At 18.0% G+C, this 22,824-nt stretch overlaps 2 protein-coding genes across 2 annotated transcripts, besides 11 other annotated features; one reads left to right on the top strand and one right to left on the bottom strand. All coding sequences in view use genetic code 6, as the record gives it.

The window, feature by feature from the left end:
• Positions 1 to 676: 676 nt before the first annotated feature.
• Positions 677 to 1,840, bottom strand: IMG5_169290 (hypothetical protein; the record flags this gene model as incomplete). The annotated part of the gene is made up of 2 exons (XM_004029920.1): positions 677 to 728; positions 1,650 to 1,840. 2 exons carry the CDS (start codon positions 1,838 to 1,840, stop codon positions 677 to 679), a joined length of 243 nt encoding a protein of 80 aa, XP_004029968.1.
• A 1,038-nt stretch (positions 1,841 to 2,878) lies between these two features.
• Positions 2,879 to 2,977: a microsatellite.
• Positions 2,978 to 5,708: 2,731 nt separating this feature from the next.
• Positions 5,709 to 5,738: a microsatellite.
• A 2,785-nt stretch (positions 5,739 to 8,523) lies between these two features.
• Positions 8,524 to 8,562: a microsatellite.
• Positions 8,556 to 8,611: a microsatellite.
• Positions 8,557 to 8,611: a microsatellite.
• Positions 8,612 to 10,131: 1,520 nt separating this feature from the next.
• Positions 10,132 to 10,214: a microsatellite.
• Positions 10,215 to 10,618: 404 nt separating this feature from the next.
• Positions 10,619 to 10,680: a microsatellite.
• Positions 10,681 to 12,630: 1,950 nt separating this feature from the next.
• Positions 12,631 to 12,683: a microsatellite.
• A 2,291-nt stretch (positions 12,684 to 14,974) lies between these two features.
• Positions 14,975 to 17,060, top strand: IMG5_169280 (periodic tryptophan protein 2, putative; the record flags this gene model as incomplete). Its single annotated transcript, XM_004029919.1, has 4 exons — positions 14,975 to 15,140; positions 15,215 to 15,791; positions 15,861 to 16,621; positions 16,672 to 17,060. 4 exons carry the CDS (start codon positions 14,975 to 14,977, stop codon positions 17,058 to 17,060), a joined length of 1,893 nt encoding a protein of 630 aa, XP_004029967.1.
• Positions 17,061 to 17,300: 240 nt separating this feature from the next.
• Positions 17,301 to 17,358: a microsatellite.
• Positions 17,359 to 17,830: 472 nt separating this feature from the next.
• Positions 17,831 to 17,891: a microsatellite.
• A 4,253-nt stretch (positions 17,892 to 22,144) lies between these two features.
• Positions 22,145 to 22,189: a microsatellite.
• Between the last annotated feature and the right edge of the window lie 635 nt (positions 22,190 to 22,824).

Genomic DNA, 22,824 nt, shown 5'->3' with positions numbered 1-22,824 from the left:
TTTTTCAGATTGATAACAAATATATTTTATTCAAATCTAAATTTTAATCGCAACGAGAATCATATAATTTTTGTGTACACCTTTGGCTAGAAATGTTTGCTTTTTGAGCTTTCTGTGTATTTATTTAACTCGCTATATATAGTCGTTTCTTTTAGCTGAAAATATATACTCTAAAAAGTCATAATTTGAAATATTTTAAATTTGATTCCGAAAATGTTAACTAAAGAGCTAAATGAATGTATCGTATTTTTCTTTTGTAAAAATATATTTTAGTGAAAATTACTTTTATATTTATTGATAATAAAAATTTGCTATTATAAAAATGATTATTTACATAAATTAATAAATATTATTTATATAATTTTTGATTTTTTTTTATCAATATAATTTTTAATTATTATTATTTTTATCAAAGTAAAAAAAAACCAAACTTTATTATCCTTTCAAATTATTTATTATTTAATAAAATCATCAAAATTTTAATTAATTTATTCTAGGCTTTTTTAAAAATAATAATCATTTACTGAATAATCTTAATATAGATCATAATATAAACTGGAATACTTGATACTTAGAATTATTAAAAGTAATGCTAAAAAAATACTTATAGAGTTTTGGAGTTAATAAATAAATTTGTAAATCTTTTTTTGCAATTTGTTTTTTTATTATTTTTTATTCATTATTTTAGGAGTAATACTATGTAAAACATTTTCACTATTTAATTATGTCTAATTATTTTATTAATTAAAATAATAATATTATAAAGTATCATCAGAATTATCAGTTTATAATTAAATATTATCATTTAAAAAAATATTGTTTATTTAATGAAAATCAGATATAAAATTAGTTATTTAATTATCTGGTTAGTACATTATGTTGCTTCCTTCAAATATATTAATTTCTCTTTCAATTTAATTATATAATAATTAGGTAGGTGAAGTTGAATTAGTGCTACTTAAATTCATAAAGTAATAAAATTAATTTAATATTATGTATTTTTTGTAAATTATAAACTTTTTATTCTTTTAACAAAAATATTAATTTAAATTAAATTTTTACTTTCTTATTTTATAAAAATTTTTAATTTTTTTAGTATAATTTATATATTTTAATTAATGTTAAAGCACATAAAATTTATTTTTATATTATTTTAGTTAAAATTAAAAACAATTGAATAATTTATTAATAATATTCTATTGATTTTTTAAATTAATTTATTAAATTAAATAAACTAATAATTTTAAATATATTATTAAAAGATAAGAATTATAATTCATTTATCTTATTACTTATTTAATTTGTAGAATTTTTCAATAGGAAACCAATTAATATCTTATTTAATAATTTTTGAAAAAACATAAGATTCTGAACCATCAAAATCTTTGAAATTTTTTATCTTTAGATGAGTAATAAAATTTAAATATGACCAAATATTATGCTATTTGGTTTAATGTTTTTAAAAATTAATTCCTTCATTTTCAAATTTTTTTCTCTCAATATTACATATAAAACATCTATTTTTCCTATCTTAATCTTTAAATTTTCTTGCGTTTCTTAGTTCAGCAAAGGAATCAATAATAATACCAAAAATAATATTTAGCAAAATAATATTAATAAAAATAAAAAAGCTTAAATCGAAAAAAAACCTTGCAATATATTCACTTCCTCCATCATTATCTCTATTTGGTTAAAATAAAACATCACCAATTCCTCCCCCACTTCTAAGACCTAAATTAAGGAAAAAAACAAGACATTCTTTAGGATTATCGCAAACTGGAAAATTATAATCATCCCAAAAAATAAATGTTTTTTTCAATATTGGAAGAAAATATCCCATTGTAGAATATACATAAACAACTATAACACCTAGAAAGGCAGTCATTATCAATTAGAGTTGATTTTATGTTATAGATTTTATTACGTTTTGTAATACAACTGAACTTTCAATTATATTTAGTAAAAGAAAACTATAAAAAAGCTAGTTAACTATAAACCCTGTAATAGAAAATATTAAATTCGATAGTAAAAATAAAAATTATGTGTTAAAAGATATTTCTTATATTAAAAATAAAAATGTGCATATCTTTTTTTATAAAAAAAATGTTGTTTTCTTCAATATATCACAACCTTCAATTTTTTTCCTTCTAAAGCTTTATTAAAAATCTATATAACGCATTTTTGAAAATTTAAATTCCAAAGGCATCTGAAAAATCAACCACAAAATAAATACGCCTATACTCAAAATAAGATTTATTATTTATAAAAATTTCTTAAAATTTTATAAATTATTATTTTCTCCTTCATTATCATTAATCAAAATAATTAGATTTATAACAAATATAATAATTAAGTTGGATATTCGAATATTTTTTAGGTAAGTCAAATTAAAGTACAATCCTAAAGCATTTAATCTCATGAAATGATCCATTTCAGCCAAAAAATGCTTTTCTTATTAAATAAATCCTAAAAGTTTTTCAGTAGAACCATTTCGATTTACATTCTAAAGAAATTTGTCTTTTGTTATTTTAGATAAATATTTAGTAATAGGTGGCTTTCTAAAGTATATTTTTTAAAAATTATCTTTTTCATTAATAATTTCTATAGAGCAAGTGTTTTCTTCAAAGTAAGATAAAGCTTTTCTGATTTCAATTTTTTCAATTTATTTTTACAGCGTTTCATGATAATATTTTCTAAATTGTATATGTATATATTTTAAATTTTTCAAAAACTAATAAGTTTCAAATGCTTTTTATAATATAATAATAAAAAAAATATTAAATATACCTTCGTTAATAATTATATCAGCATTTTATAAACTAGACTAATTATTTTAAGAATATTCGTTTTAAATGATATCTTATAAGCTTCCAAAAAAATTATTATTATTATTATTATTATTATTATTATTATTATTATTATTATTATTATTATAATTATTATTATTATATATATTATTATCATTATTATCATTATTTAAATTAATTATATTTGAATCAAAAATATTATCATTATAAATACTATCTTACAAATCATTTTTTTTTTACTTTTAAGAATGCTCAAAAAGATATTTGTTATTACTATCATTATTAGACAGTTAAAATGTAATTTTTTTTATTTAATTTTTCAATTTCATATTCATATTTGAATCAGACTTATTATAATCTATATATTTTTCATAATTAAAGGCAATCCTATTTATCATTATATTTATATCTATATGCATTGCAACTTTATTTATAATAAAAATATCATTATTTCCATCAAAAAGACTTTTAAAAGTTAAAATAATTCTTTGATTTAAAACTGTTTTTAAATAAGATTAATCATAGATAATAAAATTATTTTTATTTATTTCATAATATAGGTCTTCAAGATATTCTAAGAAGTTATTTTAGCATAATGCTACCTAATTTTCTTAACAAGGACCTTAAATCCATTCTATTAAAGTATCTAAAATTTTAATTCCTAACTGTAAGTTGTTTTCATTAATTATTTTTGAATATTTTTCAAAGATGTCGCTTATTTTATTGATCATATTTATAGAGTTATTTTTTTATTCTTTCGTTTCGTTTATTTAAACCCTTAAGAAATTTTACATAAGCAAATAATGATTTTCAGTTGTTAATCTAAGCATTTCTAATATTTTAATACATACGTTCATTTTTTTTTCTACAATTTGTTATAGATGTTATTAATTATTTTGTTAAAATTAAAATGATTAACTTCTTATTTTTTTGACTTTTTTTTAAAAGCTTTTATATTAATTTAATAAAATGTTTGCTTAATAAATTTCGTCTTGCTATTATTATTCTCCATCATTATTATAAATGTTTTCTTAAATTCTTTTAATATTGTCACCTTTAGATTTTTCATATTCACGAAACTAAGTAAAGTTATCATTCAAAAAGTCATAAATTTTAATTAGAAATTTATTTTCTTTATCACCTACCAAATATTCATATATTGAATTTTATATATTTTAATTTGCCTCTTCCATCAAACCAGTTAATCCTTTTATATATTCAATTTTCATTTCAGGGTCTTTTTCTAAAACAATAGCTTCACATAAAAAAGATAAAAATCCCATTGAAATCAAATCTTATTAGATTTCTTAATAAAGTTATAGATTTTATTTATAATTTTATATTTTTCTTAATATTTGCATTGAATTCATCCTTGTCTCTATACCTACTTCTGTGCTTCTTAAAACAAAAATAAAGCTTTATAAAATATATTTAAATTCAATTCCTTCTTGTCTTTTTATTTCTATCAAAATTTCTATTAAGCGATCTAACTCGTTATTATGATATTAATTAATTAGTTTCGGTTGAAAAATAATTTAACATTTGGTAGCATTTTGGAAAGAAAATGTATTAAAATTATATTAGAATTCGTTATTTATTTATTTTTTATTATCAATTTCATTATTAATTCGTATTTTTTTTAATATGCTTTCAAAATCTTTTATAATTTAAAATTTTTGTACATGAGAAGAGAGTAAAGAGTTTTATTTAGAATACATTTTTTTGCGGATATTTTCTTATTGTTTTCTAATTAAGGATTCGTTAGGTTTAAATACAATATTAAAATCGCTTCAATTTTACTCTCCTCCGAAGTCATTAAAAAGCTTATTTGAGAAATATATATATAATTCATTAAAGATATTAATTAATTATTTAAAAAAATGCATTTGTGATTAAGTCAAATTTACAACTTCTAATTTTTATATATACTTTTCAATGAATAAAACAATACCATTTTATATATAATATTCATAAGCTTTAAAATATTCTACATTTATTAAATGAGTTTATGTACCAAAAAAATTTTCATGTTAAAACTCTTTGCTTTATTCATAAATATTTAATTAATAACTTTTACAAACATATTCAAAATATTCATTTATTTTTGTATCTTCATTATTTTTATTTTCTATTTTTTAATCAATATTTTTTTATTAAAGTTTTATTTAGCCTTATTAATTTTCCTCATATATATTTTAATTTGTCTATAATAAATTCTCATTAAGCTATTAATTGGCTTTGTTTCTTTTTATTTTTACGCAATTAAAGAATAAAAATATTTAAGATCCTAGTATACAATTTTCTCAATGATTTCAAACATCTAAGTGAATTCATTTACTTCAATAATCTTTACATCCAAATAAACAACAATAAGAAATTAGAAAAGTTAGTATTTTAAAGAAACTGCCCATTAATTATTTGTTAATAAATTAATAATATCCTAAATAGAAAAAAAAGTTCTGACATAAGTATTTATATGAATTGTTGATTTTCTAGCCAATTCTTTTAAAGTATTTAATAGTTATTAGAGAAAAACGGTTTCTAAATTTAAATAATAAACTTTATCTTTGGCTTTTTTGCGTGGATCTTCCATTTATAAGCAATTATTTATAGCACAACTGACAATATTTTATAGCTTTTAATTACAAACTAAACTTTGATTATTGAAAAGTTAAAAAACAAGGATTTAGTTTTAATGTATTAAATTTTAATTAATAAATAACAAGAACATGACAAATTGCAAAAAATACACACAAAATTCGCTTATAATACTTTCTTAAAATATATCAAAAAGTAACTCAAAAATCAGCTTTCCTTCGTTTTATAAATGGGTATGTAAATTAAGTAAAATTTAATGATTATCTTTATATAAATGAGATAATAAAATAAAACCCAGTTCACATTTAGTTTAAAAAATTTAGCTTTAAAAAAATGCTACTTTTATTATTTTACAAAATTTTTTATGTTTAAGGAATAAAATCTAATTTTCTTCATTCTTTAGAGTTAAGTAAATCAATATAAGCAAACAATTTTTAAGGACTAATTTTTCACATATCATGTTTTCTTATAATTTTAATAATATTTGAATAACTAAATCAATAAAGTTCATATTTGTAAGCAAAATTTGCATATTTTCTAAAAACTCCATATTTATGCTATACTAGTCTAATAAGAAATAATTTACTTCATATTTTTAATCAAAATTAATATTTAAACTATTTTTATTTAATGAACTTTTTGCTTGATTATAACTGATTTTTTCTTATATATTATTTTCACTTAAAGAATCATTAATTAAATTTATATCTGTTAAAGCTATTTTATAATCAGAAGGCTTTATATGAGGTTTTGAACCTTTATAAACTTTATTTACTTAATCATTTTCTGTAAGTTGTACTTGAGAATCATCTACATTATATAATTTGGATATTATTTCATTCAATGCTTCTTATATTTTATATATTTGGTCGTTACTTTTATAAAAAAATGAAATATCTGTGAGTGAGATGTTTAAAATGTAATAAGATTTTAATAGATCATAATATTTTTGGTAATTTTCTTCTTCAACAAAATATGTACGGTTTAAGCATTCACAAAATCTTTTTTTAATAGAATTTTATTTATGAATTAATTATACTACCCAACCTTTTAATTACAAATCTTATAAAAGTAACATTTTATAAAGTATAAATGCTTTCTCTATTGTTTAAAGTTATTACTCTTATTATGAATTATTGTTGTTAATTAAATTTTATAGAGCTTCATTACGGTTACTTATTAATTGTTAGTATTTATCTATGTCTGAATAATAAGAATTCTTTATTAATTATTCGTATTTTAATCCAAGCAAATTAGCATATTTTTAATCTTTAATTATGTTTTTGATTTCTTTATCAAGAGATTTATCTTCTATAAAAGAAAGTATTTATAGTACTAATTTTATCCAATATAACATATCCTATTTTTTATTTAATGTAAATAAATATTTTATTTATTTATTTTATAAAAAATACTTATGGAACGTTTAAAAGAGTTTTATTTTTACAAAATGCAAAGGCTTTTAAAAGTAGATCGTACATTTATTTTTGTAGTGAATTTATTTCAGATTAAGAATAACAGTTCCTTTATAAAATATATAATGAAAGTGAAAGCATAGAAACGGCTAATTAATTAGAGATTTTTTAAGTACTCTGAGTATCTTAAACAATAATGAAATCAGCAAAATTTTAAATAAATTAAAATACAATATTTTTTAAATTAAATGCATTACTGAAATAATTTTCATTAATTTTATTATAAAATTGTAAATAAATTTTATTAATTTCATCTTTTCCTTTAATTTTAATAAACTAAGGAAAATTTTATACAAATAAATATTTAAAATCCTATTTTAAATAAACTTCAATAAATAAATCCAAAAAATAAGCTCTATAAACTCCTTAAAAATTATCATTAGAAATAATTTTGGAACAAACATCGAACCTATAAAGATTAATAGCTTAATTAGCAAACAAATATTTTCCTTTTTCGCATAAAAGTCTAACAAAATTGATTATTTTTAAACTATAAAAATAAATATTTTCTTATTCTTAATTATCTTTTTAAGGAAACTCAATACTTATTTTCTACTTTTTATTTTCATTAATTAATAACCAAACTTAACCTTCCATATCCAATTCATATTTTCGAAAAATCTTTTCTTAATTATTTATTATTATATTTATCAAATCTATCAGATCTTTTTTTTTATGTGTAAATTGAAATAATGTATGCAAAAAATTTAAAGCATAAATATTCATATTTTCAAATTACAAAACTTCACATAATTAAAAAGTATCTGTTTAACAATAAAAAGGAGTCCAATTACTTAAACGAAGAATTTATTATATTAATTCGTCAATTTTTAATAATTCTTTTGTTAAGTTTTTCTCCAGTACTATTTCTTTGAATAATAAATACCATTACATTACATATGAAGCATTTTCGACATTATTTTGAGTTATTTCTAAAAGAAATTCAATAATGGTTTAAATAAGTAAATCATGAAAAATATACTAAGAAAACAAATATTTGTTTCTGAAAAATAAAATAAAAATTCTAATACTCATATCAATAACAGAAATTTCTCTCAAAAAATTCTATCTGTCTTTTGATGATGAGATTTCTTCGTTTTTTTCTTGTTAGCAATTTTCACGGATCCAATTGCTTATTTTTAATAAATTTTTTTATGTTTCCATTATTAATTGAATATCTAATAAATTTGATTGCTAACTTAAAATTATTAAAGGAGATATCAGAAAGTTCAGAAAATGGTATTCACATATAATTTTTTTTGGAATTATTTCGAAAAAGAAAAAATTGCCTTCCTCTTCTTTAAATTAAACAAAATACTTTTATTTTTAATCTTTTTGCTCTGTAAATATGTTTTTTTCGCAAAGAATAGTTTTTTTGAATTATTTTAATTGAATTTCTTTTTAATTATAATTTTAATTTTGTACTTAGATAATTGTTTTATTGTTTTAGTTTTGATTTTGTTATTAATCTTATTTTAATTTTATTTCTATACTAGTTTGTTTTTATATAAATTTTTATTATTTTTAGAAGTATTTACTATTTTTCTCAATTTAATTTTGACAATGGATTTACTTTTTGAAATTATTTTCATCATTAAACGATTTTTTAAAAAAATCATCTGTATTGTTTTATTTTCCAAAAAATTTTAACTATCAATATTATTTTACCTTTCAAAATTATTAATTTTTAATTAATTAATTTATTTTTATTAAATATTATAATTTTAATTATATTCCTTCTTTAAAACCATATTATTTCTTAGTTGATCATTTTTATTTTATTTAAAATCTTAATCGTTAAAATTAAAATTTTTAACCGATTATTCTTCTTATTCATTATAAATACATGCATACTCAAACTAATCTGAATTTCCTCTTATTAAAAATGTTACTTGGCTATATAAAAATTCTTCATCTTTACTACTTCGTTCAATTAAAACAAAAGGTTTTTTTAAATTAAATTTTGAATCTAAATTATATAACATTAAACATTTTTACCTATTTCCATCATCTTTATTTTATTATTCTTAAATTCCTAAAAACTTACCCGAAATAACATGCCTTAGAAACATTTGCACACAATCTTTTAACCCTTCCTAATCGGCGGAAAAAGAAATTTTTTTCCCCAATAAATCTTCGTTTTCAGGAACAATTTAAAAGAGACTTTCTAAACAATCTAAAGACTCAGAAAAAAAGCTAAAAATATTTCCTTATTAATCCATAATTTTAGAATTATTAATTTAACTTGTCAAAGATAAAACCTTATTTCCTAAAGAAATATTCAATTTTATGTAATCACCCCAAAATAGTGGAATTTTTTATGTATTTTTCATACATTTAATAATTTTTTTGCCCTAAACATTTTTTTATTATTAATTAAAACCAGAATATTTTATCAAAACAGCCTCAAACATATCTATATTAATATTTTTTTGTGATTATTATTACATTTTTTAATGCCCAAATTTATATTAAAAAAATTGTTTTTACATTTCTTATACTTACGGGTAAATTTGGTGGTCTTCTTTTATATCCCCATTTATAATGATGTTTTATTATTAAAATTACTTCCCTATCACTAAAACGCTTTAATATTTTACACTTTCGAAATATATTTATTCTACATAGGCTATTTTTTCTCCTTCTTTCTTGAAATTTAAATAAGGGTTTACTCTAATTATAAAATGAGTGGACCTTGATGGCTCTTAGTCAAGTTTTATATGAAAAATATTTGAGTTTTCATCGTTTTTTTCTTTAGAGGCTTTTAAAAAGCTCTTAGAATAAATATGATAAAGTAATATTTCGGAACCTATAGTGATTACTTAACCTTCTTTTTCTAAAATAATATTATTATTTATGTTTATTTCTGCTTCTTTTCTCTTTTTTAATATTTCTTACTTTCCCTCATCTTTTTCTTATTTTTTTAATGCCTTTTAAGCTTCATAATAATGTTTGGGATAAATCATAAATAATAATTCGCTTAAATTCGGGTAGTCTATGATTGCTTCATCTGTAGGATTAGCTTTTGATACTAAATTAATATTTTCTTATAAAATGCTTCTGACATTTAAATATTTTTTTGGCTTTTAGGATGTACGAATGTATATTTAATCTCCATAACGAAGATATTAATAATTTTCTTGCATTTTTCTTAATTTTTTATGTTTTATTTTTTTAAAAAAAAATAAATAAATAATAAAAAACATGTATTTTAATAAAATTATTATTTTAATTGTAATAAATAGATATTATATTAATATATTAATGTAAATATTATTTTTATAGTTATTATTATATAAATATAAATATTATTTTATTTTATTTTTTAAATATATTTTATTATGTTATATATTCTTTTATTATCAATATTAATAATAAACTCTAATGATTATAAATAAATAATATATATCATAATCAGTATTATATTTATAATTTTTGTATAAAAAATATAGATATTTCTTTATTATAAAAATTATTACATTATTAACATTATTATTCATATTTATTTTATTTTATTTATATATAAAATATAGTGAATATATGTATTTTATATAAACAGACTAGAATAATAAAATATAGAAATTGCTATATATAAAAAAATATAATCCTCTAGCTATATTCATATTATATCAATAGTTTAATTAACATTAATTTAAGTAAATAAATAATTAAATATTACTTTAATTTTAACTCTAGGATATCAAAATAAAATAAATTTAATTTTTTATAAAAAATTAGTATATATATATATATATATATATATATATATATATATATATATATATATATATATATATATAGTTATTTATTAAAAAAAATAAAGAAAAAATAATAAAAAACAATATTAACATATAAAATCTATAAAAAATAATTACCTTTGTATTAATTAATTAATATTTATTATATAATATATATAAATTTATAAAATTTTGCTTAACAATCTCATTTTGGTGATGCTTTTTTAAAATTAATATTTTTTTTTTTTTTTTTAGAAAATTTAATGGGAAAACAAATATTTTAATAGTAAGTATTTTTTTCTTCATTTTAAAATCTTGGGGATAAGGTAGAATAATTTTTTTCAAAATAAGATAATAAATAAGGATTTTTCCTTTCACTTTCTTCTTTTTTTTTCAAGACTTTTGATAAAATTTAACATGGATTTCCTTAGGTTGGAAAAAAGTTATTATTTTTATAAATTTATATTTAATTATTGTGAACAACCTTAATTTATGTATTATTTTAATCTAAAGAAAGTTTTTTATTATTAGGAAAATCACAAGACTTCTTCTTTTTCAAAATATATTTTTTATACCTCTACTATAATAATTATTATGATAAACTTTATTTATTCCTATTTTAGGAATATTCAAAAAAATTTCGATTTTTACTTTTAAACTGTTTTTATTGGAAAAAAAAAGACTATCCATTTTCTTCATGTAAAGATTTTTGTTCTGTTTCATATAAATCAGTCTTAAAATAAATATTCTTTTGATTTTCTTAAATTTATGTTTAAAGAGAATCATAATAATATACTATTTTTATTTTTAAAGTTTTTTTAATTACATTATATTAATTTTTTTGTTTGTTTACTATTTTTTATTTGTTCTTTTTTAATACTGAATTATTTTATTTCTTGTTCATTCAACATATATTCATTTTCATTATTTTTAACATCATTATTTTTTACGAAATTAAATAGACTCTTGGTTTTTTAATATTTGCAAACTTAATTTAAGTTTTATAATTTTTTTTTCTATTCTTAATTTTTTTCGTTTTAACTAAAAAAATATATTAATTTTATATTTCTTTTGAAAAAAAAAAAGTACAATAAATTTTAAAATTTTAATATAGGACTATCATTAGATTTAAAATTCGAATTAACTAAATATTATCCATATGAATTAAGAGATTTCTAAATATTTTTAAATCTTCTTGCGAAAAACTCCTATTTTTTTTACATCCTTTATTCAATAATTTATTTAGACAATTTATTACCATAAATATACTTGAAATAATTATCGCTTTCAATTGCAATAGCTTCTCCTTATAAAGAATTACAAATTACAGTAAATTATCTATTCTAATTCAAGAGGACATCTTCTTCACCAAAAAAATCTCCCACATTTAAATAACCAATCTTTTTTAAAAATAAAATAAAAAAATATAAGTTTTAAATTAATTAATAATTATAAAAATATTAAAAAAATTATAACAATAAATTATTTTGATGAAATTTTCTAATTTTTATTTATGTTAAGGTGTAAGTTTTATGTTTACTCTTCGTTTATTTAGCTTGAAAAGTTTTTATATATTTCAAAGCTTCCACTTTTTATAGCAAATACACACGTACTAGATTAATTTTCCGAAAAAACTATCTAATTTTTTCCAAAAGTAACACTAGTAAAATATTAAAGAATGTTTTTTAGCTCCTCATAATTCCAATCATATAAAATAGAAGTGGATTAAAGAAAATCATAATTTTTCCATTCTTTTTATTATTACAAAGGATATATTGTTTCTTAAATTACTTTATTAGAAATAATAGCTATTTAAGTAAAATCGATTGCTTTTAATTCAAAAAACTCATCTCCAAATTAAAGAGTTAAATCTTTTTCTATAAAATAATCTAAACTTCTATATGAACGCAATATATTTTTTCTTTTATCAAAAACTGCTAAATTTCCTTTTATTATAAGTACAATTTCACTTCTTTTAGATTCTTTTTATTTTTATTGTAAATTTTGTTTAAATAATATTTATAATTTTTTATTAATTTTATTATTTTATAATTAATTTTTATTATAATTTTTTTTGTTTATTTACTAGATGTAAATAAAGTTTTGTTTTGTTATAATTCCTAATATTCGAAATATCTAGCATATAATTATGCAAATTCATTAATTTGTTCCATTAATATGTCAACTGGTAGTTACATTAAATATTATAATTCATCAAAGGTTCGGTCTCTATAATATTTTTGTAATATGGAAATTATTTTCTTTTTTAAGTTAATAAATTTGATTTTAAGTCATTTAAATATATATAATTTTATATGTTTGTATATTTATTTTTTAATGTTTTTTATATAAATCATTAATTTTTTTACTCATTTATATATAAAAAGTTATGAAAGATATTTTTTTATCTATTTATATTATTATATTAATTTATTTGTAATTACATTATATGAAATATCAACTTTTTCTGGCTTTTATTATTAAAGCATTTTTGTAATTGGATTTATTTATTTACTAAAAATTATAATTTATTATATTTTTATTTTTTATATAAAAAATAAAATTAATTTTTTTTATAATTAAATTAATTATTTAAAATTATAATTATCTCATAAAAAAAACACATTATTTAAGAAGATGTAATCAACTAAAAAAAAAAGCATAATATATGAAAGTGATAATAACTTGGATATGGAAAAAACATATGTAGGAAATCCTATGCTTAAGCTTTCTACTGATTCAAATGGAATTAAATTAATAAAAACAGAATACCCATTATCATAAAAATCAGTTTAGGATTAGAATCCTTAAAATAATATGAATAATTAAGATTTATTGACATAAATTAATGTGAATAATCCACTTTTAGATATTCCAAATTTAGTATAATAACCAAATTAAATATATTATAATAGTTATAATTAATAATAGATGAATTAAAATGTATAATAATAGCCTTTCAGTTAACTAAATTAAAATTATGATTATTAAAATAACAATTTATATTATAATAATTAAAACTATTAATAATAATTTTAGTAATAACCATACTATAATAATTAGTTTTAATATGTTCCTCCAGTGAATAATTAGAATTGGTAAGGAACAAACCTTCAATATCCTATGAATCCTTTGGAAGCTGAAAATATTTAACCTACATAAGATAATTCTTAAGGATTTGTTTTATCTGAAGATTTTAAAAAGTTTCTTATTGGTTGTGCTTTTATTTTCTTTATTTTTTTCTTATATATGATTTTTAAATTTTGATAAACCTTATTTTTTTATATAAGTTATATTATTTATTATTAAAGTAAAAAATATTATTGTAATTGCTTATATAAATATTTTTACATATAAATCATTATTTTAATTTATAGCTTTAAAAATAAAATTTATCATTATATTATTCTATTTTTAAATTTATATTACCTCAAACATATCTAAAATTTTTTAAAGATAAGATTTTAATAAAAACATATCTTAATAAATATTAATTACAAATTTATTTTTATTATTTAAGAAAATAGAAAAAAAAAAAATATGTTTATTGTATTAATATTGCTGAATTTTAAAAAAATATTGTTTTTAAAAATTTAGAAATAATAATATAAATTTTTAATGCTAACAAATATAAAAAAGGATAAATTAATATACATATAAAATAAAAAAAAAAATATAAATCTAATAAAATTTTTAAAAAAGCAAGATGATAGGCAATTTTTAACTTAATAATATATGTGGTACTCTATACAAAGATGGAAACATATTATTTTCTCCTAAGAAGAATGTTCTTTTTACTGCAGTTTCAAATAGAATAAAAGTAATAGATTTAGATAAAAATTAAACCCAAACATTTGATATAGAAGCCCGTTCTGACATTAAAAAGCTTGCAATATCTCCAGATTCTAAAGTGTTGATAGCTGTAGATAAAGAAGGATTTGCAATAATAATAAATGTGATAACAGGACGAATAATAGCCCATTATAATTTTAAATAACAAGTAAATGACATAAAATTCTCTTCAAATAGTTTATTTTTGGCAGTATCAATAGGTATTACTTTCAGAATATTTGAATCACCTTCTTTATGGCGTTAATTTGAAAATTTATCTCTCGTAAAAAAGTTCAAAGGTTAACATAGTGATTTAATAACAAATATTGGTAAAAATAAAAACCATAAAATATATATAAGCATTTATAAAAAAAAAAAAAGAATGGTCACCTGATTCCAGATTCATAATAACTTCAAGTAAAGATAATACAGTAAAAATGCATAATTTACATAAGCTCAAACATTATTAGACAATAACATTTTCATCAAATAAACATGAAGTTATAAAGTCTTTTTTTCTTAAAATATGGATTATTTCTATACTATTGATAAAAGTGGTTTAATTGTGATTTGGAAATGGGTTGATGATTATCTTTCTGAATAATATAAACATTAAAAGAATTTCAACTAATTTAAAAAAGGTTAAAAAATAAATTTACAATTATAAGAAAATGAAGAAGAAGAATAAGAATGTGAATAAAATAGTAAATAATTTATAAATAAATATTGTCTTTTTTTATAAAAAAAATAATAAAAATTAATTAAGATATTAATGAATCATAATATTTAACTGAATTTGAAAATAAAGTTGAAAAGGGTCGTTTTATATAATAAAAGAAGGAAATATTTAAAGGAGGTCGTTTAAAATCATGTGAATATCATATATAAACTCAAACAATAATATTAGGTTTTAAAACAGGAAGTTATAGTTTATATCGTTTAGAAACACCAGAAAGCTTAACTGAAATATAAACTTTTGGAATTACGAATAGCCGAATAAATACATTAGCAGTGAACCCTTCAGGAAGTTGGATAGCAATGGGAATAAATAAAATAGGATAACTATTGGTTTGGGAATGGAGAAGTTAGACATATATATTAGACTAATAATGTCTATCTAATGATTGCAATGTAGTAACCTATTCCGAAGATTGCTTAACTATTGCTTCAGGAGGAATGGATGGAAAAGTAAGACTTTGGGATGCCAAAACGCACTTCTGTTTTTCAACTTTTAATGAACATGATTCCAAGGTTACTGGTATTACTTTCACAAGTAGAGCGAATACAGTAATTACAAGTAGTTTAGATGGAACATGTAGAGCTTTTGATACATTAAGATACAAGTAAAATATATATATATATATATATATAGCAATAAATAATTACTTAATCTTTTTTTTTATTTATTTTAGATGCTTCAGAGTTCTGAAACCAAATATTAATACATAATTAAACTGCGTAGCAGTAGATCAATCAGGAGAGTTAGTTTGCGCAGGAGCTATAGATCCATATAATATTTATTTATGGAATTTATAAACAGGAAATTTATTGGAAACTATTTCTGGACATGAAGCCCCTATTTCTTGTTTAAAGTTTTACGGTGAACGTTTATTTTCAGGTTCTTGGGATAAAAATTTACGTATGCATGAAATATATACAAGAAAGTTAAACTCAGAAGTACTTTCCCATAATGCTGAAATAACAGCTTTGGATATAAGAAGAGATGGAAAAGAATACTGTGTGGCGACTATAAAAGGAGAAATTTATTTATGGAATAGTGAAAATAACTCTGTTGTTGGTATTTTGGATTGCAAAAGAGATTTGGAATATGGAAGAAATGATAATGACAGAACTAAAAATACATATAAATATTTCAAAAGTATTTCCTATAGTATTGATGGAGATTATATTTTGGCTGGCGGAAATTCTAAATTTGTTTGCTTGTATGAATTAAGGCATAGAATTATGATTAGAAAGTTTTCTATTTCCAATAATAGGTCTTTAGATGGAGTTTTGAACAAACTTAATAGCAAATTTATTAAAGAGGGAGTAGATATATAAAATGAAATTGATGATTTTGATGATTCAGATTATGAATAAAGGAAAGATCATGTATTGCCTGGGGCTAAAAATTTCGATGTTTCAAAAAGAACAATGAAATAATAAGTAGAAAGTATTCATTTTTTATGTTAATATATTTTATATAATTTTTATTCTTTTTAGGTAGATGTATCTCTTTTTCACCTTCAGAAGATAATTGGGTATGTGCAACAAGTGAAGGAGTGCTAGTTTTTGGATAAGCTATTAATAAATATTTTAATCCTTATGAATTAGATGAAAATATTACGGTTGGAAATGTTATGAAAGCTTTTGAAGAAAAATAATATTCTAAAGGTATAATAATAGCACTTTAATTGAATAATAAAGAATTATTAGAATAGGCTTATCTTAATATCCCTTATAATAAATATTCTCTATCTGTAAAATTATTCCTCAAGTATATTTGGAAGATTTAATTTTACTTATAAGTAATTTATTAGAAAAAAATTAAGAAATTTAATATAATTTTATGTGGGCTGAATCTATTTTATTTATCCATGAATATTTTTTGAAGGAAAACCAAAAAGCCATGATTAAATATTTGCTTAAAAATATATAAATTAGATTTAAATAACTTAATGATGTTGTTTCATAAAACTCATATTCAATTGACTATATTTTAGCAAACATTAAACAAATAAAAAATAAAAATGTAATTTAATGATGTGAAAGTAGGAGATAAATATATATTTAATATTATGTATTTATAAAAACATTTTTTATAAAAAAAAAAATAGTAAATTTTAATTAAAAATTATTATAAGTTTTCATTATAAAAATTAATTTTAAACAGTTTTCTTATAAAGATTATAAATAGTATACTTATCTAACAATTATTTGAAAAAAAAAAAAAAAATCATATATTTAAATTAAAGTTAAAATAGATATTTTAAATTTAAAATAAATTTAATAGATAAGTAATAATTAATGCATTTTAAATTAGTATAAATAATATAAAGTAAATACTAATCTAAATAATCATAATCAAACGCATTCAATCAATATATTATAAACAGTAGTTAATTATGTCGTTTCGTCTTTAATACTATATAAATAATAACATTAATTACTACAGTTACAACTAGTCAGAATGTTTTCACCTAAAGTATTTTTATAACATTCTGCAGGTTATTGATCACAAATTTAAAGTTTTCTTTCTTAATATTTATTTAAATAATCATTAAAGTTAAAACTAATAGTAAATACTTTTAAATTTAATAATATTATTAATAATAAAAATAATATTAATAATTTCATTTTATTTTATTATTTTCTTATTTAATTATTTATAAATTTATAAATATTTTATCTTAAAAATTTTGAATATTTTACTTGTAAATTTAAGCTTATATTATTACTTAAAATAGATATATTTTTTTTTCCTTATTTAATGAATTTCAATTTTATTAAAATTAAAATTATTATAATTTTTTTTTTCTTTTTTTAAATTAAGAGGTATTCTATAAATAGCTAATTTTTATTCAATAAAAATATAATTTTATATTTTTTAAAAAAACTATTATTATTAATTTTTAAAATTTAATAAAATATTATCTCATATTTTTCTTTGTTTAATTTTATCAATATTATATATATATTTTATTTTTTATAAAAGATTTTGAATTTAATTAAAAATTCAATTTATTATTTTCTAAACTTATTTTAATTTGTAAAATATAAAAAATAATACTAATTTTTTATCTTTAAATTTATTTATTTAATATAGTCTTATCTTAATTTATTTATAATGTTTATTTTTGTTTTAATCTTTTTTTTTTTAAGATATTATGTTAATAATTATATTTATTTGTATATCGTGAAAATAAAGGCAGATATTTAGAAAAAAATAATAATAGTTTTTATAAATAAAAATATAAATTGGAAGTCAAAAAATTTAGTTAAAAAATACAAAAATATTAAATGATTATTCTATATTTAAATTAAAAACTAATCATTAAATTTATTCCAAAACTTCATTTATATCAGGATTTTCAATTAAGTTATTTTATTCTTTTTTACTTTAAAATTTGCTTGTTTCTATTTTTAAATCCGAATTAGTTGCAAATTTTGATGGATCTCTTAAATGTAATATTTAATAACATTAAAAGGCTAATTAAGGGACTCCTCGATCAGTTTCAAATAAAGCCAAGTCAGATAATGTTATATTATCAACTTTTTCTAGTTTATCATATTCTTCTAATATTCTGTCAACAGATAATTTCACATTTAGTTCTTTATTTAGACTATATAAAAGAAAAATTGTTACATTATCAAGCAACATAGGGCTTGCTAATCTATATGCTATTCTTTCTGGATAATTCGTCAAAGAAATAGCTAAAGCAACAAAAAAAGAACTAGCTATTATAATATTTATATATTAAAAATTTAAAAAATCATATATAGCCTAATTTTTTTATTTATACTAACAGTATAGAATATATTATATCTATATCTATAAGCTCGGTTAACATGTTAAAAATATTATATGTATCTAATTCTTTTTTTATTATTGTAATATATATGTTCATTTATTTATGTTGTAAAAAATTTATATACGTATTGATTATATCATCACAAAAAACATCATATTTTCTAATAAATATTGAATTGTTAATTTAACTTTTTAATTTTTAATAAATATTTGCAATTTTTCCCATTTTAAAGTAAAAAATGTAAAGTCTTTTTAATTTAAAATCTTTTTTTAATTAAAATAAAAAAATATAAACAAAAATAATGAAAAAAAATTCGAATTAAATATATTTATACTTTAGAAACTAAATATATTTTACAAGATATCTTTTAATTATAAAATAATTTTAAAATTTATGATTTTATAACTTATATTCAAATAATTTGAACAAATAAACATAACTAAATATGTGTTTTGTACATAATAGTCATTAAATTAAAAAAAAGAACTTTTAAATATAATAAAACTAATTTAAAATTAATCAATTGCAACAAAAAACATATTTTATAACTCAATTTTCGAAACATAATCTAATAAAACATTCTAAATACAAGATTTAAACCCTAAACTATAAAAAATAATAAATTAAAAATCATATGAATTAGAAAAAAAGCCCTAAAATGAAATAAAAATAGATTTATAATATCTTTTGTTATCAATTATATATTTACAAGGAATAACAGAAGATCAAAAAAATTTTATAAAATCTATTGAAATACCTGAGTCTTAAAAAAATACTGAATAGCTTTATTTATTTATGAGCATATTTTTATTATTAAAATAAAAGAAAGTAGAAAAAATACCAGAAAAGCAACTATATGAATACTTATCTTATATATTTATTCAAATAAATCCTCAAAAAACAATAAATTAATTTATTAAAGACGAAAGTTTAAAACATTTTTATTTTTGGAATTCAATAAATTTCATAGACAAAATGCTAAATAATAAACATGATATATAACTATTATATAAATTTTAAAAATAGCTTATTTATTAATTTTGTGGAATGTTAAATTACGAAAGTTTCTTTACTTTTGAATATTCTTAAAATTTGTAAAGCATTATAACTATATTATATTAAATTAAATATATTCAAAAGCAAGAATATGTTACTATTAGAAATAAAAGGGGTCGTTTTTTAAATAGAATAATTACATTATGTGTATAAAATATTCACTTATATGAATAAAACTTTTCATAATACATATACTTAAGTCATATTTTATCTAATATAGAGATTTATAGTTTTTCAAAATCTCTATAAAGAACTTTTGTATAAAATTTAGAGAATTTTTTAGTAAAAAACATAAAAAAACTAAATATGAATTAAATTAAAAGCTTATTTTATACAATTGGAAAAAGCCTAAATACATTTAGAGATTCAAAAAGATTTTATTAAGAGAATTTCTTAAATGAAAATAAATTAAAAATGTATTAAAGAAATTAATTTTTTACTGATTTTTTTGGAAAACTTTTGCTATCTTGCATAAACAGGAAAATTTTGGACAAAAAAGAAATCGAAGAAAACTTAATGAAATTCGTTTTGGAAATATTAAATTCTAAAAATATTAAAGAAGAGGAAAAATTTAATTTTTATAATTTAATTTGTCTTTAGTTTTGTAGAATTTAAATTGAAAATTAAAATTTTTGGAATTTTTTTTTTACTTTTAAGCATTTATATATTAACAAAGGCTAATCTGAGTTTTTTAATGCTTTTTCTATTTGTAAATCGTTTATTATTTTAAAAAAAGATAAATAAAATTAATTTAAAAATTTTTATTAGGAATTAATTTTAAATAAAAATTTTAATAAATATTATTCTTTTTTCAAAAATTAAATTAGTTAAAGTAAACAGTCTAAATATGAAGTTTAATTCGAACGTTTTTTGAAATAATTTGGAAAATAATATGTTAAAGAATATGTAGTTGAAGATATTTTCTCTATCGATTTTTACTTACCTTAGGAAAAAATTGGTATTGAAATTTAAGGATTTTATCATTTTATTCATGGAGATGATGGTTTTTCGGAATTTAATTTAATTACTGAGTTTAAAAATACTATTTTTAGAGCTAAGGGAATTAAAATTATTTATGTTAATCTTAATTTTTAAAAAAATTTTGAAGGAGAAATTATAAGTACACAAGAATACTTTCTTGAATAATATAATAAATTAATTAACATATGAAAAAAAATAAAAAATATTTAAATATATATTTTTAATTATTAATAAAATAAAATGTTATTTTTTTATTTAAAAAAAAAAAAAACAACATGAAATTTTAATTAAAAAAATTATTTAAAAAAAATAAAAATATTTTTTTATTTATTTAAATATTAAAAAATAAAATAAAATAAAAATGTAATTAGCATATAAATTTTTATTAATATTATTTTTTTAAATTTTAAACATTAAATCAAGATATACAACATCAGAATTATTAAAATAATAATACGAAAAGTAAAATTAGTTAGCAGCATAATGTTCCGATTTTAATTTTTAAGACGATGCTTAATGGCCTTAGTCAGAATAAAAATTATCCCAATATTCAAACATTTTATATGATATACATTAAAAGAATCCAAATGAAATATATTAAATCCTTTTTGAACATAAAGATATTGATCCATATTATTATTAACAAATATTTTCAAAAATATAAATATTTGGACTTATAATAATGTTAAGTATATTATTTTAAATGATATGTTGTTGTTAAATATTTTGTACTCCGAGTTTTAAAATATTAAGGAGATGTTGCTAAATCGATTTTAATAGAGAAACATAAAGTCAATGTGAAAAAAACTTATATTTTATTTGCATTATTATTTTTGGAGGACTAATTGCATTTTCCTCCGGGTGGGTTTTTATGACAAATAATATTCCGAATTCTTTAAAATAAGCTTAATGTACTTTACTTTGGTCTTAAAATGTTCTTTTAGGGACTATATAAAATAAAAAAAATTAATATTGGAAAACCAATTATGGAGGAATTGATAACATAAAACTTCTTTATTAGCAAATAAATTCTTAATTAGAATAAAAACATTTAATAGAAAAAATTAATGATAAATCACTTTTATAAGAATATTAAAAGGTTGAAGATAAAATACCTGTTTTTTATGAAAAATATAAAGTAAATAAAAAATACATAAAGTAATAAAAATATAAATATAAAAAAAGAATTAAAAACTAATAAATCCATCTATAGATTAATTAACAAACGAATAACATAAAGAAGAAATAAACTGCAAATTTATTTAAGAAATTGGTCCTTTGACAACTTAAGGTACTATGTCTTAACAATTAAAAAATGAGTAAGAAATAAGGAAAGATAAAATCAATTTATTAGAAAAAATAGGAGAAACAACTTAGCAATTATTTGAAAATAAATAAAAAATATAATAAGAATGTACATAAGGAATCAACTAAATAAACATTTAAACTTAAAAAGCTGTTTAATATTTAGATGAAATGCTTATTAAATTAAATAAATATAAAACATATATTGAAATAGGCCAAAATATGATTGAGTTTTTCTTCGAATTTATACTTATTATTGTAATTTCTGGCCTTTTGGGGTTCATATTAGTAGGATGGTTTAAATTAAATTCAATGGCTTTATTCTTACATTTTAGTTGGTATTGTGGGACATGGATTTTGATTTTATGCCTTGCTTTTTCAGCTTTGATGTATGTCTTGGGAATTGGAATTAATAATGGATTTTGTACAGTTTAAGATTAGATTTTATTAGAAGGGAGATTTCCTACTTTTGAAAAAGAGTATATAAATAAATGTGTTTTAA

Source organism: Ichthyophthirius multifiliis (genome assembly GCF_000220395.1).
Source record: "Ichthyophthirius multifiliis unplaced genomic scaffold scaff_1120509251251, whole genome shotgun sequence".
Classification (NCBI taxonomy): domain Eukaryota; phylum Ciliophora; class Oligohymenophorea; order Hymenostomatida; genus Ichthyophthirius; species Ichthyophthirius multifiliis.
This window is presented reverse-complemented; position numbering and strand designations above follow the sequence as displayed.